Raw genomic sequence first — 19,634 nt, 5'->3', positions numbered from 1 at the left:
GGGGACTGGATTGGGTGAGTAGGGTGAGGAAATGGAGCGCTAGACCAAGCTTCCAAGAAGTCTGAGTGTGAGAGAAATTGAGCAAAGACAGCACCTCAAGTGGTTAGCAGCGTGGAGAGGAGGCTATTTTTTTATTTTTTAACTAGAAACCCGATGCACAAAATTTGTGCAAGGGGCTCGGCCCTCACAGCCCCGGCTGCCTCACCCTGCTCTTGCAGCCCTGGCTTCATCTGGAAGGTCATCCGGACGGTCGTCCAGAAGGTTGTCTGGATGGTTGTTCTGCTGTTCGGTCTAATTAGCATGTTGCTCTTTATTAAATAAGATAGAGAAAGTCTCGTGCCATTTGTAGACAGAAGTGAAATTGCCAAAGAGGTGGGAGGAAGAAAAGACTGAGGAGAATGTACAAAGAGGATATGTTCTGGTGTAGACATACAGAGAGAGATCCATGGACAAACTAAAGAATCATTATTAGCAGTCTGGGATGAGGGAAATCATACTATTTTGTTATGAAAATGAAGCAATTCAGCTCTGGTAGAAAGTAATGTCATCTCTTGGTATAGCCGAGCATGAGGTTAGAGACCATCAAGAATGGAGATTTAGAAAACACGTGGAAAATGGAAAATGAGATATCCCAATCACATAGCTGGACTGATTGAGGAAGAAAGAGAATTTTGGCAAATTCATTCAGCAGTTTCCTGCCGTCAGAAACACAGAGCAGCTTGGAATGGAAATGCTTATCATGTCATTATCTGTTCTCATGAGTCTCTGTCATGCTGGTTTGTGGAAAGTGACTGATTACCAATGAGTCGTTTTCGCCATTCTCCAGGTGGGAGGGGAGCTAAAGCAGGGGAAGAAATGGAAATGTTGGAAGCTAATAAATGAGGCAGGGATTGGATCTTCAAAGCTAACTGTAGCCACCCTCTCTCATGTCTGAGTCAACACAGCTGCTCAACCAGAATTATTGGTCTCATCGCCTGTTGAATTTACTACGAAAGCTTTTGAAAGTAGGTTACAATTCCTTCATGCCCCAATCCTAACCTGTCTCCCACCTGCCATCCCCAAGACAATAGCTCTTACTTTATTCAGACAATTGAAGTTACCCAGTGTGGATTCCCCAGTGTACATCTGTGATGTGAATGGCTGCCCTGGTGATGTGTGGTGTTCTATCCCAGGTTCCCTCCTACCTCCTCAACCTCATTTCTTAACCATTTATGCCTACACAGAAACAGATGTGTCTCCCCTTTTCATGGAAGAACACCAGTGGCCACCTCCAGGGCCAAGTCCTCAGGAACCTCCATCAAATTTCTTATCTCACCCTTAATTGTTCTCCTTACTTACACCTTTCCCCACCTCAGTCTGTCCAGGAGACTGTGGCCAGGTTAACATTATAATTCAGCTCAGAAGCCAACAATGACTGTATGTTATTGGCGTTTTCTATATTCAATACCTGCCCCCCACCATCTGGCTCCAGTCTACTATTCCAGTCTGCTTCTCTTTATAAAATCTATGCTTAATCACTCTAACCTTGTTAATCCCCGCATACTGGAGTGGGCAAAAGGAGGCTTACAGTTGTCATACAAATGGATAGTACAATAATGAATGAATAATAATACAAGAATAAACTTTGTGTTTCACATACTCACAACTGTAAACCTACCTGTATAACCCAAGGTTTCTCATCTCTCTGCCTTTGTTCTTTGTTTTCTCCAATCTCACTGTCATTAACCCCAATCTCAATGCCAAAATTCAATCCATCATTCAATATTCATCTCAAAGACCATTCCCCTCTATGAAGGCTTTGCTGATCTCCCCAATGGGATATGATTGTTCCTTTCTTTAAATCTTAAAGGTGTGAATGTTTACCTCTCTTGAATATTTTCTATCCTTTCTTGCAACAGAGGTTCTTAACTCATCATCAGAGTCATCTGGGATGCTCTTGAAATTATGCCTGAGGCCCACCCCAGAGATTCTGACTCAGTAGCAGGAGTGAAGCTCACATCTGTATTTTTATTGCATATTCTGATATAGAACCAAGACTGAGAACCATTGTGTTATTTTGAATTTTTCCTACTGAGAGAACAAAGGGGGTTACTAGGAAGAATAAATGGAAAGGTAAGTTTGAGTCAGATCTCTGAACCTCAATGTCCTTATCTTTAAAACTAGAGGCAGTGCACGAATTCATGCACAGGTGGGGTCAGCTGGCCTGCCCCAATGGGGGCCAATTGAGGGCCAGGGCTGGCAGTGGGGAGTGGTTGCTCCCCAATCAGGCTGGTTGGCCTGCAGCAGTAGTGTCATATGACTGGTTATTCTAGTCATTCCAGTCATTCCAACATTCCGGTCACTTGGCTTTTATATATACAGATGGGGATAATAACCCTTACTTCCCTAGATTGCTTTAGAGCTTAGGCCAATGATAGATAGTGAACATTTAAGAGTCCTACAGACTGCAGGCACTTAATATACATGGTTTCTTCCCCCAATAACAATGACTGCCAGCTTAGCTCAGTGTTTATCTTGTGGTGGCTTGCATGATTTTAACGTAACTATTTCTACTCTGTGCAAAGAGTGCATAAGTTACATGCATATGTTCCCTGGCTGCACTCAGTACTGGATGCTGAAGGAAACTGTAGAAATTACTTCATCATTCTGTGGCTTAGCTTTGAAACAGTTCTCCTTCCAAAAAGAGAACCTTCTCAACATTACTAACTGAATTCACGGAATGGACACTTGAACTAACACAGCTATCACTTCATCACATTCACAATACAAAGAGGATACCACACTGGAGGATTCACTCAGACTTTTCCATATACCACCTTATCTAATCCTCTCCATGCTGTCCAAGGGAGATGTTAATGTACCAACTTTCAGTAAATATGGAAGTTGAGGCTAAGAAGAATTGACATGATTTGCTAAAGTTGCATAGATAGGAAGTGGCAGAGCTACAACTGGAACTCGGTAGTGTAATTTCAAGTCCAATATTCTTTACCCTTCAGTGTAACTGACCCAAAGAATTATTCTATTAACTTTATCAAAGTGTGTAGACATTGATCCTGATCATCAGAGCTCAACAATGCCTGATGCAAAGAATATTTTGCCTTGGCTTATATGAATCAAATTAGCCATGTGCTTCACTGGGTATACTTCTGAGCTTAGTGCATGCTATTTCTTCTATAGGGCAAACTCCTATTCATCCTTCAAGATCCAGGCACACATGCACACCTCCAAGCAGCTTTCCCAGATACCTTTGCCCATCCCTGCTGGCTGGACTCATTTTTTTAACTACAAAGAAAGCAGACCATATCTATGCAATAAGTTTATCTTTTTAGACCTAAAAGCAAAACTGAGTCATAAAAATACTATTTTCTATCTCTGCTGTGGGGATGACCCTTCAGAGGGTGGCAGTAGTCAAATAGAAAGATCCTTCATTGTCTTACATTGTGTTGTCACTGTCCAAAATGAAATTTTCTTCTTTTATTAAACCATCACCTGAGGATATGTTTTTATTGAGTTTTTTGGGAGATAGGAAGAGAGGAGAGAGAGAGAGAGAGAGAGAGAGAGAGAGAGAGAGAGAGAGAGAGAGAGAGAGAGAGAGAGAGAGAGATTGAAATGAGAGAGAAACATCAGTCAATCAGTTGCCTCCTGTACTCATCTCAACCATGACGTGCAATGTAAATATGTACCTTGACCAGAAATTTGAAGATGGGTGGGGAGAGCATCCAAGACTCTTCGGGGGATGTCCAACTGCCAGTTTAGGCCCAATCCCACAGGCAGTCAGACATCCCTCTCACAATCTGGGACCGCTGGCTCCTAACTGCTTGCCTGCCTGCTTGCCTGCGTGATCACCCCTAACCACTCTGTCTATTGGCCTGATGCCCCTAACTGTTCCCCTGCTGGTCTGATTGCCCCTAACTGTCTCTGTCTGCCAATCTGATCGCCCTCTAACTGCTCCCCTGCCAGCCTGATCACCCCCTAACTGCTCCCCTGCTGGCCTGATCACCCCTAACTGCTCCCCTGCCAGCCTGATCACCCTCTAATTGTCCCCCTGCTGGCCTGATCACCCCTATCTGCCCTCCCCTGCTGCCCTGATTGCCCCTAACTGCCTCTGCCTCAGCCCCCACCACTATGGCTTTGTCCAGAAGGATGTCCAGTCTAATTAGCATATTACCTTTTTATTAGTATAGATTTATATACAAGAATACATAAAGAATGCCTTTAGAATGTATGTAAATATATGTAAGTGAATATATACAAAACTGTATGGTAAGGTAACATAATTTACATGCATGTAGAGTTAGAATAAGTAGGAAAAGGTGACACAATTTGAAAAGCATGTCCAAAGGCCCTTACCAATATAGCCCCTATGTAGCCACATTGTTTGCAAATCCTCACTTAGTCTCATTCTCCCTCTCATTTGTCTCCTTCTCTCTGAACACAAGCCAGGGTATCCCAGTTGTTGCTAGCCTGGAGCTATTGCTCAGTAGGGGCCAGCCAGGCCCCAGTGGAGACTATAAAAACAAACTGATATACCAGTGCAGGCTCAGTCTCCCTAAACACTCCACCTGGATTAAATCCTGGCTCCTCTACAATCATAGTGCATGACTATTGAACAAGTCACCTCACTTAAGATTTGATTTCCTGTGCAAAATACAGATTATAATAGCACCTACCTCCCAAGGCTGTGTGAGGGTGAACTGAGGTGACATAGGTACAGCACATATGTCTGGGACATAATAAATATTTAATCCATGTCGATTATTATCATCCTCAGTATTGCTTTCCTTGTCTTTCCTGTGGAAAATCCAGCTTGCAGGTTGGGGATTTTCTAATACAATGATGCCAAAATCACAACCTTCAGAGCTTCTCCGAGACCCCCAAACAAATCCTGCTTTGTGACAACACTCCCAACACACCCCTCACAAACATCAAGGGCAGTGAGTGCAGAGGCTCCCAAATTGGACTTCTTGGTCCCGAGTCACCAAACACTATTCCCCAGTATAAATGAACACAGCTTCAGTATCCTACATTTCCAGCAAGTGTAAGCCGTAGATGACTGCTATTCATCACTTCACAAGGAGTCTCTCTTCTTTTTCCTTGACCATACAATTTTGCCAAAGTTAATATCTAAAGAAAAACCCCAAAAGCAAAGTGTAGTAAAATGCACTGTTTTTCTGTTGAAAGACTCCTTCATTGGCCGGGTACTAAATCACATTTTAACATTGCAAAATTGTCAGCGTGTAGTTAACCTGTGTTTCTTCACATTCCCGATGTGGCAATTGTTTAAGACACAGCTCTATAAGGGACTAAGAGAAGAGTGAGGGACACCTACATGATGCTATGAACGTCTGGGCATCTACCGGGGGAAGGACCCTACCCAGAGGAGCAGAGCGGAAGGCCAGGGAGATGGCATTTGGAGGGAAGGCCATGTCCACTCTGAAGGTGCTCCCACTCCTGCTCTTATTCCACGTGCAGCTTTCCAAGGCCTTTCCAGTATCTTCTCAACCAGAAGAAGGAAATGATATAGAAGTTGTTCAGGTAAATTAACGATCAGGTGGGTGGTTGATTTGCTGGTAATTAGGAGATTGTATAGATTGTTTTCTCCTTTGAATTAAAACAGCCTAAAAGTAATTATGTGGATAATTTGTTTGAGCTTAAACATCTTTCAGTGGGTTGGAGGGTTCCAACCCGAATCCTTTGAAAGCCAGGCTCTTCAAATCCTGGCAAAACACCGCTGCTGAGCAGCCTCCATTCCGGGAACGCTTTGGGAAGGAATGGTTTTAAATACGCAGCCGAGAGGTTTTCTCTTTGACTTTCCTAAGATTTTCCCTCCTAACCCAGTTATTCCATGTCTAGCTCCTTCCATCTGAGTGTCTTTGCAGCCCCAAATCCCAGGTGCACAAGAGAACAGGAGGATGGGAAATTATGAGGAGGAAAAATATCCATTTATAGTGTAAGCAGATTTCCCTACACCAGAGGAGTGGGCTTTGTACACACTCTGGGAAGCATTACAAAAGCAGAACCAATAGCCCTTTTCTGTTGTTTCCCAGTATGCACGTTAGGCCAAATTTTTAAGACACACAAGAGAACGGCGTCCCAAACTTGTCATATATGACTTTCTCAGCATTCCAGTTTCATAAAAGTTGTACTTATTTCTTTGTCTTTTTATCTTTTACATTTTAAAAGTGTCTCTTATAATGGTAATAGTAACTCCTGGCTAATAGCTAGGTTTTTTTTAGTATTTATTCTGAAATATTACCTCATTTCATCCTTATGACAACCCTGTGAAAGAGGTATTATTATTATTTCTTCTTTAGAGACCAAAGCGACTCTAAAATCAGTTAAGTGGTAAGTCCAAGAACTCACAGTCAATGTGTGGCAGAAATATGACTGGAACCCAAACCAATCTAATCCCAAGCTTCTGAGAGCCCCAAAGTGCCCTGCCCTCTGTCACTTACAGAGTGCCAAGAATTCAAAGATGGCTTAAGAAATTTTTTTCTTTATTGATTAATATATTACATATGTGTCCTCATTCCCCCATTACCTCCACCCTCCCCCCCCACCTCCAATGCATTCCCTCACCCCACTGTTGTCTGTCATTGATAAGGCTTATATGCATGCATATAAGTCCTTTGGTTGATCGCTCCCCTTTACCCCCACCGTCCCCTACCTTCCTTGAGGTTTGACTTTCTGATCGATGTTTCTCTGTCTCTGGATCTGTCTTTGTTCATCAGTTTATGTTGTTCATTATATTCCATTCTATTCTATAAATGAATGAGAATTAAATGAACAACATAAACTGATGAACAAAGACAGATCCAGAGACAGAGAAACATCGATCAGAAAGTCAAACCTCAAGGAAGGTAGGGGACGGTGGGGGTAAAGGGGAGAGATCAACACTTACTAGGGGTGTGCCTGCACCCAAGATACATGCCTTTGACCAGAATTGAACCTGCCACCCTCCAGTCTGCAGGCTGACGCTCTATGCACTGAGCCAAACCAGTTAGGGCCCAGTAACTCTTTTAAAGCAGCCAACATTCATTCGGAAGTAAAGGTTCTGGAGGGTGGTCAGGCAGTCTTAAAATTTCTTAAGCAGAGGAAGATAAATATCACATGGTTCTTGGACTTCATCCTTTATGAAATAACTTTTTTTTTTGGTATAAACACTAATTGGAGTGCTGACTGGGGCTGTTCTTTCAAATAGACACTTTTCTTTCAAAGTCAACCTACAAACTTGTGTTTTCTGTTTCTGTGACTGTCAGGACATTAGACTGTTTCAAGTCTGCGATAACTTAAAAGGAGGGCAAATGCCCAGAGGAGTGAAGGTCTTTTCAGAGCACGTTCCCTCACAGGTTTGTCTTTGTCCAGAATTACCTGGAGACGTTCTACCAATTACCCAAGGACGTCTATCAGTCTGAAAAGAAGAGCAGAGCCAGTGTGATTGTTGAAAAGCTGAAAGAAATGCAGCGATTCTTCGGGTTGGCCGTGACGGGGAAGCCCACCACGGAAACTCTGGAGATGATGCGAAAGCCTCGCTGTGGAGTGCCCGACACTGGTGAATTTACGTTGACTCCAGGATACCCCAAGTGGAAACACACTAACCTGACCTACAGGTACTATTCCAGGGGCTTCCAAACGAACTCATGCATCCTGCTGTTATTGTGCATGTATAGTGTGGCAGGCACTGTTCTAGGACTTGAGATGTCACAGAGACAAGCAAATAAATAGCGCTGCCCTTGGAGAGTTTCGATGCTAATGAATGAATATGAAAGGGTAAAGATCCCTTCATTCCAAAGCCTGTCATTTTTACTGCATTTTCTATAATAATCTAAAGAAGACTACGTCAATGTCAATGTCTAAGAACTCACTTTAAGATCCAGAAAAAAGGCTTAAGTCATTGCTGGAGAGAAACTGGCCCCACCTTCCATTCATCCTATGATAGTGATAATAATAATAATAATAATAATAATAATAGTACTCAATATTTGTTCAATGCTACTATTTTCCAAGTAGTGAACTTAATGCTTTACATGCATTTAGCCCCTCACCACAACCCTATGACATGGGTACTATTTTATTATCCTTATTTTATAAATAAAGAAACTAAATTAAAAAAAACATGTGATAACAGGTGCCGAACCCATATCTGTCTTCCACCCTGAGTCCTGCACTCCCTCCTTACACCGTATCCAGTAGTAGACCATTTTGCATGTGATTCTCTCTAAAACGAAGAAACTCCAGCTGTTAGAGTGCTGTTCTGAACGATGAGCCCTCACACATCTTCTCATTTTGAAGGATTATTAGCTACACCCCACAACTGTCAGAGACTGATGTGGAAGCAGCTATTCAGAGAGCCTTTCAAGTCTGGAGTGACGTATCGACCCTGAGCTTCACCAAGGTCTCGCGGGGAGAAGCAGACATCAACATTGCTTTTGTCCAAGGAGGTGGGCTAGAAGCAGTCATGCTCATTGTGCTTTCTCTGGCTGAAGTGAGACTTGGCAACATCCTAACACACGTTGTTTTATTTCAGCTCATGGTGACAACTCTCCATTTGATGGGCCCGATGGAATCCTGGCCCATGCCTTCCAGCCAGGCCGAGGGATTGGTGGAGATGCTCATTTTGATGCAGAAGAAACATGGACCAAAACCTCTGAAAGTACGTAACCCAAGGTCAGGTCAACATGTGGCTTCTAAATAAACATTTTCCCCTTCACAATGCACATCACACCACACACACACACACACACACACACACACACATCCAAGTTATTGTAACTCTTCAAACTCACACAAACTGACCATTTGAAAAATTTTCTATCTCAAGATACTACATTTGATCTTAGCCAAAAGGCCAAGAAGTGATGCTATCTCAAGCTACTAAGTCAGTTTAGGTTTTAAAAAAATCCTAAAGCTAATCAGTGATCATTTCCTAAGGCAGAAATCAGAAAGCCATAAGCCCTGTTTGTGGAAACAGTTTTGAAGGGACAGGGCCGCACTTGTTTGCCCATGTGTCATCTGTGGCTGTTTTCCTGCTGCCAGGGCAGAGCTGAGTAGATGCCACAGAGACCGCATGGCTCACAAACCCTACAACACTCACTACCTGGGCCTTTACCGAAAAAAATCCATTGACCACTGCTCTAAGGTATATCTTTCTCTTAGTATTCTGAAATTTAATGATGTTTGTAAAAGGACCTATGTTTGGAAACCCAGAAATATTTGTGTTCATTTAGAAAACTGTTCTAACTTAGAAAAGACCAGCCATCTTCTTTTTCATCTAGTTACTGGGTCTTCACTAAGCCTCTTTTCAATGGTATGTTCCTACACAGCAGACCGCCCTGTTCAGGAGAAGGCTCAGAATAAAAAGAGTTGGAACCCCTGAAGAGAAGAATTGAGGGGAAGGACAGGTACATCCAGTCCATATGACACTTAACAAAACAAAAACAAACAAAAAAACCCAATATGTCACAGCACTTTAAAAAATTATAGAAAGGGAACTTTTTACCTTCGCTTGGGCCTTTTTCCTCCCACCATTTCCACACCAAGTAGGCTGTGAGTGTTTATTTTACCCGAGTCCCTGTGCTAGGAGCCCTGTGTACCCAAAATAAATTAAAGTATCAACTACCATGCATTCCTATTGCCCAACCAATATGGTCAGATGGTCATTACCTCTCCCCGGAATTAAATGATCCAGGTTCCCATCTGAACTGTTCACCCCCAATCTCTGCTCCCTCTACCTTTCCCCAATACTGCGACAAGGTTTGTCTTTGAAAAGTCTTTCTGGGATTCATTAGTCTCTTGCTTAACACTTTCAGTGCTTATTTCACATGGACCAAATCACGTCCAGACACTTTCACTTGGCATTGAAGGCTCTTGGCGACTTTCCAGGCTCATCATTCATGGCTTCTCCTCATATTTTACAAGCAGCCATGTTGTGCATTGACTGCTCCTAGATCACACCATGTACTTTCCAATTTCCCTGAACTAGCTTCTGTTGCTTCCTCTTCCTAAAATGCCTTTCCTCACACCCCAACCCTGCCTTTCAAAATCTCTCTCTTCCTGTGTCAAATACCACCTTAGTCTTATCTTTCAGTGGGAAATGAATGAGGTCTCCTTCTGAGAATACCTACTGACAGCCTTTCTATCTCTTCCAACTGCTGTCATTACTCTATGCATTCATCTTTTTTGCATACATTTCCCCTCCCAGACTGTGCACAGTGATAAATCCCCCAGAGCCTCTGTCACTGATAGGTGCTCTTTATAATGCACTCATAAATGCAAAATAATAATAAAAATAATAATAAAAATAATAATAATAAAAGATATAATGATCAATAAAGCAAGTCTTGGGACATGGGGGGAATTTTATGAGGCTACTCACCAATTGGAAGTTGAACATTGTGGCAAGAGCACAAGTCTTGCCATCATAACTGGGTTTAACCCCAGCTCTACTACTTATTAGTTAAAAGACTGATAAGATATTCAAAAGCTGTGTCCTTCTGTTCCTTCCTGTGAAAATATTTTCAAAAATACTTGACAAAAATGTTGTGAGAATGGAATAGCATTACACTTGCTAGCATAGGGGAAGTGCTCCCAGCTCTGATTTACAATGTAGGCATGTGAGACAATGTACAGTGTGCTGTGAGATGGCCCATGGACTGGCTGGAGGGAAGGGTTCACATCGGAAGCCAAACCCCCAAATGTCTGCTGGAGCCAAGTGGAGAGATCTTGGACTTGGCAAAGAATCTTCGGCTTTGTTTGATTTAAAAAGTATGAGCCTTGGCATTTTTAAGTTTCTAGTTGTAAATGGCTCTATGCTTGTGAAGTTAAAAGTTAAGAGAATGGAACAATAAAAGGCAGGGCTTGTCTCTTTCTGGTGAAAAATTCTGGAAGCTCTTTGGAGAGCTTGGAACCAGGGGAGAGCTGGTGCTGGGCTTTGGGTGAGCAGTGAGTCAGCTCAGCATCTGAGGCTACTTGGCTGTCGGAAACTACTCTGCTGCCTGGCAGGCTTCTGGCTAACTGTTTCCTGAGACCCTGCTAATGGGCCTGGGGGATGGGAGAGTGAGTAGTGCACAAGAGGAGAGGGCTTCTGAGCGTCCTGAGACCTCTGAGGGCTCTGCCAACTCCCTAAGCCTCAGGGCCACATCCATGAAACATGGGCATCACAATTAAGGCAGGTTTGTTTTATTCTAAAATTGAATGTGAAGCTCACAGTCACCCAGACTGAACCCCGATTCCTTCTAAGCTTCATTTCCCTGGAGAGAAAAAGAAAGTGACAGGTGTGAAAGGCTATTTCTCCAGACCATTTTGGCTCGATAGCTGCATTCCTTGAGATCATCTTTCCTTCACCCTGTGTACACCGAGCCGTTCACCACACATGCTTCCATTTCAGATTACAACTTGTTTCTTGTTGCTGCCCACGAATTTGGCCATTCCTTGGGGCTCTCTCACTCTTCTGACCCTGGTGCCCTGATGTATCCCAACTACGCCTTCAGTGAAACCAGCACCTACTTGCTCCCTCAAGATGACATCAATGGCATTCAGGCCATCTACGGTAAGGTCATCTGAAGAACATTGCAGAACATGGTAAGACCTGGCCATGTCAAAGACATTCATTGCAGCCCCTGTTTTTGGTGGTAGAAGTTGGTCAGCACTTGGGAGTCTATTGGGAGGAGAATGCAGAGGTGAAATGTGCTGGATGCATGCCACAGAGCATGTGCAGCAGCAAGAAGCACTGAATTAGATGTACGTGTGGCAACAACAGGGATGGGTCTTTAAAACTTTGCACTTCATGGAAAAGAAACAGAATGATACATCATACTCAGTACTAATTAAATCGCACAATATATGAATCTATATAAATTAAATATGCACATAGACAAAGAAAGGTATTTTAACATGCTAACAAGAAGATATATATACTAGAGGCCCAGTGCATGGATTAGTGCACCAGTGGGGTCCCTTGGCTTCCCTGTGGGGATCAGGCCAAAACCAGCTCTCCGACATCCCCCGAGGGACCCCACTGATGCACAATCAGGGCCTGGGAGGGACCACAGGAGGGATCGAGGGTGTGTCTGGCCCGTCTCACCCAGTCCTGATCGGCCGGACCCCAGCAGCAAACTAACCTACCAGTTAGAGCGTCTGTCTCCTAGTAGTCAGTGCACATCATAGCAACCAGTAGAATGAACAGTCAGACTCCTAGCATATTAGGCTTTTATTATATATGATATATATAATATATATATATGTCATAGATACAGATATATAGATTGTTGTTTGTGGGAGAAGGAGGGTGATGTGAATGGAAATAGAGAGAAACATTTTTTTAAAAATATATTTTATTGATTTTTTTGTACAGAGTGGAAGGGAGAGAGATAGAGAGTTCGAAACATCAATGAGAGAGAGTCATCGATCAGCTGCCTCTTGCACACCCCCTACTGGGGATATGCCCGCAATCAAGGTACATGCCCTTGACAGGAATCGAACCCGGGACCCTTCAGTCCCCAAGCTGAAGCTCTATCCATTGAGCCAAACCGGTCCCGGAGAGAGAAACATTTTTTTAAAGTCACTAGAGGCATGGTGCCTGAAAATTCATGCACTGGAGCGGGAGTCCCTCAGCCCAGCCTGCCCCCTCTCACAGTCCAGGAGCCCTCAGGGACAGGAGATAACCCTGCGATCAGGGAAGGCGATGCCCCTATCACACCTCTGCTGCTGCCACTGCTGGCAGTGCAAGCCTTGGCTGGCCCTGGTTACCTGAGCCTTGGACGGCCCTGGGTGGCTGGGAGGTTGAGGGAACTGGGTGCCACCATCTTGTGGCTGTGGGTGCTGCCATCTTTGAGAGTGTGGCAGTCAATTAGCATATTCCCTCCTTATTGGCTGTGGGCACTGCCATCTTTGTGAGGGCATTACAGTCAATTAGCATGTTCCCTCTTTATTAGATAGGATGACTGAAACTTCAGGGAGGGATATAGAAGCTTTGGCCCTGTTATAAAAGTACTACCTGCATCTCTCCTCCCTCTTGCCCTCCTGTTCCCTAGTGGCTGTGACTAAAAAGTGTTGAAGGAAATGGAATGGAGAATGTGAATGGAATGAAACTGGGGGGAGCGTTCTGTTATACTGGTGGGATAAAATTACAAACCAAGCCTGCCAGGGCACCACAACTAGAGAATTTTTATCATCACAGCAGAAGTTTTAGGAATGATGAGACCTACTTTAACTGCCTTCCCTCCCTGACTCCTTTTCCCCTGAAAACACCTGCTTCCTTTGCTCACCAATGTTTTAAATTCCCTTAACTATTAATATAGCCCTTTAATCAAAAAAAAAAAAAACATATTTAAGTGCAAATAGCTATAAAAAAAATTGCTGACATTTGACTTAGATTTATGCTGTGGGATATCAGTTCCTTTCTGAAGGTGGGTTTTGGAGAAGGGGGATTTGGATACTAAGTGACCCCAAAAAATGGAGAAAGAGGGAGAAAAATGGAGGAGAAGGATGTGATTATGATTTTAAGTGGAGCATAGAATTCAAATTTCTTTACTGCAAAATTTAACCCGGAACTGTCTCTGAAAATCATCAGGACTCTTATTTAAAAAAAAAAAAAATTTTTTTCTTTAAGAGGGACAAATGTACAGTTACATTGATGCCTTGTGTGATAATCAGGCAGTGTTCCTCTTCATGTGAAGATGCTTCATCACCCTGAAAAGTGCTGAAATACACACACAAAAAAATCACACTGGGCTTGCCCTTCAAAAAGGCTTTTATTTTTCAGGACCTTCAGACAATCCTATCCAACCAACGGGACCAAGCACTCCCAATGCCTGTGACCCCCGCCTGGCATTTGATGCTATTACCACACTCCGTGGAGAAATACTCTTCTTTAAAGACAAGTATAAGATTGACCTGTTTTTTCCTTTGGCTTACTTTACTGGCATAACTTAAACTATATTTTAATTAAGTCACATAATACATATTACTCAGCTTTCCTTTGAATTCTACACATATGTGCCTCATTTGAATTTCTAGTGGTTTCTGGGCAACTCAAAACATCCAGGAAAAGAAAACTAAAATATTTATGAACATTCAGGTGTTTGTGGTGATGTAAATAGACATGGGCTCTAGCTACTTGGGAACTCCATAGCTAGGTTTACACAACACCAAAACATTATTCAATTCACCCAAATTCAATCAAGTAAATGGAAATTATCACTTATCCAAAAGATTGAATTTTTCTATGTCCCATTGTCTATTTTGTAATTATGTAATCACAGGCTACATATACTTGTATTGCTTTTGCTGGAATACGCTAAATATTCTCATCATTTTTTGTAGAAACAATAATGAAAGAGACTAAAATAAGACGTCAATGAGTAATCAAATGAAGTCACTCTTATGACCCCCTCTGGAACTGTAAAATACACACCAGATGGACAATATTGGTCACTGTGCTAGTAACTTTGCTTTTCTTATATTGTCATATCCTCCCAGCAATCTTATGAGGACCAATACTAACCCAAGACTCACAGAAGCTTCCTATGTACACTATAGCATGTGTTCTCTCCCTTGTGGCCCCATCAGGTACTTCTGGAGAAGGCATCCTCAGCTACAAAGTGTTGACCTCAATTTTATTTCCCAATTCTGGCCATCCCTGCCAACTGGCATACAGGCTGCTTATGAGGATTCTGACAGGGACCTAGTTTTCCTATTTAAAGGTAATTGCCTGGGGTTTCATTTTATTTTAGTTCTGCCTGAAGGAGGGGAAAGGATTTTTTGTGGCCCCTCCCAGGTTCAGAGGAGGTGAGCCAGTGAGAGTATTATGCTGGCCAGGCTTCGTCTAGAGACCTGGCTTGGTCCCATCTCTGCCACTAACTGCTGTGTACACTTGAGCAGGTTGTATCCCCTTCCAGGCCCAATTTTCTCATCTACAACATGAGAATAACTTTAGTGTTCCTCCATCCTCAAGTTTCCCCAAGGCTATAACTTAATTTCTGTATGGAAATCATGTAAAATAAGACACCAGTTGGAATTTTTTATTTTTATCTTCCTGCATTCCACCTTCTGGGGCATGTGCCCTGACTGGAAATCGAACTATGACCCCCTGGTTCATATTTTGATGTTCAACCACTGAGTCACACCGGCCAGTTGGGAAGTTGGAATTTTTAAATAGGAGCTGGAGTACCACTGAGGCTATTATAGTGCAATGAACTTCACTTTACCACCTTTATTTTTTAAAGACTCGTTGTCCTGTTTTCATTTCTATGATAAACGTATGCAATGAATAACAAGTGATACTCATTATTTTGTAGGAAAGGAAGATTTTTATCTAATGTATAACCTGAATCATTTGCAGGCAACCGGTACTGGGCTCTAAGTGGCTATGACATTCAGCAAGGTTATCCCAAGGATATATCAAATTATGGGTTCCCAAGCAATGTTCAAGCAATTGATGCAGCTGTTTCCTACAGGACAAAAACATACTTCTTTGTGAATAACCAATTCTGGAGGTAAGGTCATCTATTTGTTCAACTAGAGATTGAAATCTACATTTATGTACCCTGTCTACAAAACACTAAAAACAGGCATCTGGAGGCTTTAAAAACCTAGGTGGTCTTTGATAGCCATTCTTTTTCATATGATGATTGATGTCGCTATATCTTTCGAAAAAATTTTGTTTACTATCGATTTCAGAGAAGAAGGGAGAAGATAGAAACATCAATGATGAGAGAGAATTATTGATTGACTGCCTCCTGCACGTCCCCCACTGGAGATAGAGCCCACAACCCAGACATGTGCCCTTGACCAGAATCGAACCTGGGACCTTTCAGTATGCAGGCCAACACTCTATCCACTGAGCCAATCGACTAGAATGAAATTTTTATTTTTTATAAAATTAAAATGCCAACACAATGGTATTAAAGATTCTATATCATGAGCAAATCTTAATAAAGCACTTGGATGGGCTACAAAAAATTAGGTTAAGTTTCATTTATGAGTTAAAGTCTAACATTCTTGAGCAAGTGCTATCCAGAAAGCCTACAAAATCTGGTGCCCAAGTTAGACTTATTATTTACATTTATTCAGAGAGAGAGAGGCTGACTCTGTATCACTTACCCTTAGAAAATATAGCTCTTCTTTTTAAAAATAACACTGCACCAGTAATAAAAAACCTATTTTAGCCCTGACCTGATTGGCTGAGTGGAAAGAGAATTGGCCTGTGGACTGGAGGGTCCGGGTTCGATTCCGGTCAAGGGGATATGCCTTGGTTGCGGGAGCATTCCCAGTGGGGAATGTGCAGGAGGCAACTGATTGATGTTTCTCTCTCATCGATGTTTCTAACTCTCTATCCCTCTCCCTCTCTTTCTCCCTTCTTCTCTGTAAAAAAAAAAAAAATCAATAAAATATATTTTTAAAAAACAAACCTATTTTAGTAATAATGATACCCATATATTCTATAAATGGGTATAGAGTTTAAAAGTTACACATTCTTAGTCCCAGTTAAAAGGACATATGCAACTTAAATAAAATCATTATACTTATATACTGTATTTGTCTTAAAACACAGGACTTTTTTTTTCCCCTCAACAGATATGATAACCAAAGACAATCCATGGAACCAGGTTATCCTAAAAGCATAGCAAGTACCTTTCAAGGAATAGACAGTAGAGTTGATGCAGTTTTCCAGCAAAATAGTAAGTAGAAAAAAAAAACTAATTTGTTTCAATATTTTAAGTGGCATATTTGCATTTGAATGTTATGGGATTGGAGTGGAGTATTTTTAATTGAAAATATTGGAGATTTTATTTCTACAGGTAATTCAAAACATTATCTTTTTTCTTTTTCTTTTTTATAGACTTCTTCCTTTTCTTCAGTGGACCAAGATATTATGCATTTGATCTTAATGGTGGTAGAGTCACTAGGGTTGACAGAAGCATTCGATGGCTCAATTGTAGATATAGTTGAAGCAAAATCAAATGTGTTTTTCTGAATATGAAAGGGAATTCTAATTTGCATATCCATGGTGTGTCCTGTTATACTTTTCTCAATAGTAAATAATGCTGTTTGGTATCACTCTATTCCTTGGACTTGTCTTCTGTGAAAACACGTTTGTGTATCCTGCTGTTTGCAGAGTCTGATTTAGTTCCTTCATATAGATGGATCTCAGGTTAGTGAGCCCATCTCGAAAGAAAGAGGTTAAGACCTCTTTGTCACCCAGAAGATAAGCAACTATTTCGTTACTTGCTTATCTGACTTGTAAATGCATATATATTCCTAAATCTCTTTAAACATGTCTTAAGTATACTGCTACATGCAATTTAGCACTGGATTTTGTACCCCTTGCTTCTATGGTGGTATTTTCTACTCTTGGAAATAAATATTATTGATACATGAGGGTTGAATTGTGCTCCCCCAACCCCCCAAAAATACACGTTTAAGTCCAAACCCCAGCTATCTATGAGTGTATCTTATTTGGAATTCGCTTTTGAAAATGTAATGAGTTAAGATGAGTTTATACTGGACGAGGTGTCCTTATGAGAAGAGGAGAGACATAAATACACAGAGGAGAAGGCCGTATGAAGATAGAGGTGAGATTGGAGCAATGCATCTACATGCCAAGAACTGCCAGAGTCTACCAGAATCTAGAAAGAGGCAAGGAAGGATCCTCCTTAGAGCCTTCAGAGAGAACATGATCCCACTCCCGACACCTTGATTTCAGACCTCTTGCCTCTAGAACGCTGATAGAATACAATTCTGTTGTTTTAAGCTACCCAGTCTTGGTACTTCGTATTGGTAGCCTTAGGAAGCTTATACCATATACCTGCCCTTAAAGAAATGAATCAACGGAGAATGATAAAGTTGAGCCCCCAGAAAGGATTATTGGCATCTTTGGGAGGAGAGGTGGCAGCAAGAGATACCACTTCATCTCCTGCTTCCTCCCACTCTCTCCTTCTATAGTCCAAGCAAGTGGGCTCATTGAAACTATAGCTCTTTATTTCTTTTTTTTCCTAGGCTACTCAGGAAGACACTCTCTACAGATAATTGAGGTTTATTGTACAAACAATGCTGAACACAAAATTCAATAAATCTCATTAAATTGAGCTTAAATTTGCTAATGGATCTTTTCAGCCACACGAGCAGCCCATCCTATTTTAACACCTGTGAGACCATAGTGTCTAGTCTAGACATCAAAATCAGACGTTAGAAAGCAATATACTTTATTACACAATAAATATGTGAATTATAAATACATTTATCACCAGCACATCCTATTTTCTTTTTCTATTAAAGTTTTTAAATTTCACAAGTAATTATTATTTAGTCTTAGAAGCCCGGTGCACATATTTGTGCACTTGTGGGGTCCCTCAGCATGGCCTGCGAAGATTGGGCTGAAACCAGCAGTCCAATGCCACCTGCCACTCCTGCATGCTGCTCCTGCTCATCATGGCCCTGCTGTGCCTGCTGCCACCACTCAGTAGGCTCACTGCTGCTCCACTGCGGTCTCTGAGCTGCGGCAGCCAGCTGTGAGCCCTGCCTCGAGTGCCCATCAGTCAACTGAGCAGTGCTCTCGCTGTGGGAGTACACTGACCACCAAGGGGCAGCTCCTGCATTGAGCATCTGCTCCCCAGTGGTCCAGTGTGTGTCATAGTAACTGGTCATTCAGTTGTTCGGTCACTTAGTGTTTTAGATAATTTAGCACCTTATTCTAATTTTAAAAATATCTATTAAATAAATTCAAAATAAATATTTTCAATGACTGACTTGTATTCTATTATAATTTCTTAGATACCACCACATAGTTAATCTAAAGTATAAAAATAGCAAATTCTGATATACTGTTTATAGCCATTTATTCCCTTGTCAGAATTATATTAAGCTTTTAGATATTGCTTCATGGGTTATGAAATCTATAATAATAATAAAAGGGTAATATGATAATTAGATCAGATATCTTCCGGACATTCATCCTGACCAAGCTGGGACCAGAGGAAAGCCAGCCCAGGTCCCGGGTTCCTGTGGGTGGCCCACAAAAAGCCAGCCCAGGTCCTAGGTGCTTGCCGGTGGCCAGAGGAGGGAAGCCCAGGTTCCTGGGTGCCAGAGGGAAGCTGTGCCAGCAGCCAGGGGAAGGAAGGCCTACTCTTGCACAAATTTTCATTCATCGGGCCTTTAGTATTTTATAAATGCTCAATGCCCTCAAAAAAAATTTTCTTAAAATTTGCCACCACATTATTCTCAATTTATTTTACAAGATGAGAAAACACAAACTAGCATCTATATATATAAAAGCATAATATGCAAATCGACCAAATGGCAGAACAACCAGTCACTATGATGCACACTGACCACCAGGAGATAGACACTCAATGCAGGAGCTGCCCCAGTCAAGTGATTGGTGCCTGCCAGCCAACGTGTCGGTCCCTCCCCCGACCAGCAGGCTCTGATCGCCCAGTGGGGAATGGGAAACCAGGGGTTGGTGGCAGCAAACATGGGCAGTGCTAGGACAAGGCAGATGAGAGCGAGCAGAGCCCTGATCACCCTGCCAGTCTTCCCACACACAGAGGGCAACTGGTGGCAGGGGGATGAAACCAGTGAGTGGGTGGGAACAACCAACCTCTGGTCTCTCCCCTGGCCACCAGGCTCCAATCACC

General features: G+C 42.2%; 1 protein-coding gene across 1 annotated transcript; it reads left to right on the top strand.

Moving 5' to 3' along the window:
* The first annotated feature begins 5,337 nt into the window (after positions 1 to 5,337).
* Positions 5,338 to 18,086, top strand: MMP8 (matrix metallopeptidase 8). Its single transcript, XM_036427924.2, has 10 exons — positions 5,338 to 5,535; positions 7,366 to 7,610; positions 8,293 to 8,441; positions 8,528 to 8,653; positions 11,387 to 11,548; positions 13,763 to 13,880; positions 14,569 to 14,702; positions 15,341 to 15,494; positions 16,576 to 16,679; positions 16,841 to 18,086. Exons 1-10 carry the CDS (start codon positions 5,338 to 5,340, stop codon positions 16,948 to 16,950), a joined length of 1,500 nt encoding a protein of 499 aa, XP_036283817.2. The 3' UTR covers positions 16,951 to 18,086.
* The last annotated feature ends 1,548 nt before the right edge of the window (positions 18,087 to 19,634 follow it).

Source organism: Pipistrellus kuhlii, unplaced genomic scaffold, assembly GCF_014108245.1.
Source record: "Pipistrellus kuhlii isolate mPipKuh1 unplaced genomic scaffold, mPipKuh1.p scaffold_m20_p_9, whole genome shotgun sequence".
Classification (NCBI taxonomy): domain Eukaryota; kingdom Metazoa; phylum Chordata; class Mammalia; order Chiroptera; family Vespertilionidae; genus Pipistrellus; species Pipistrellus kuhlii.
This window is presented reverse-complemented; position numbering and strand designations above follow the sequence as displayed.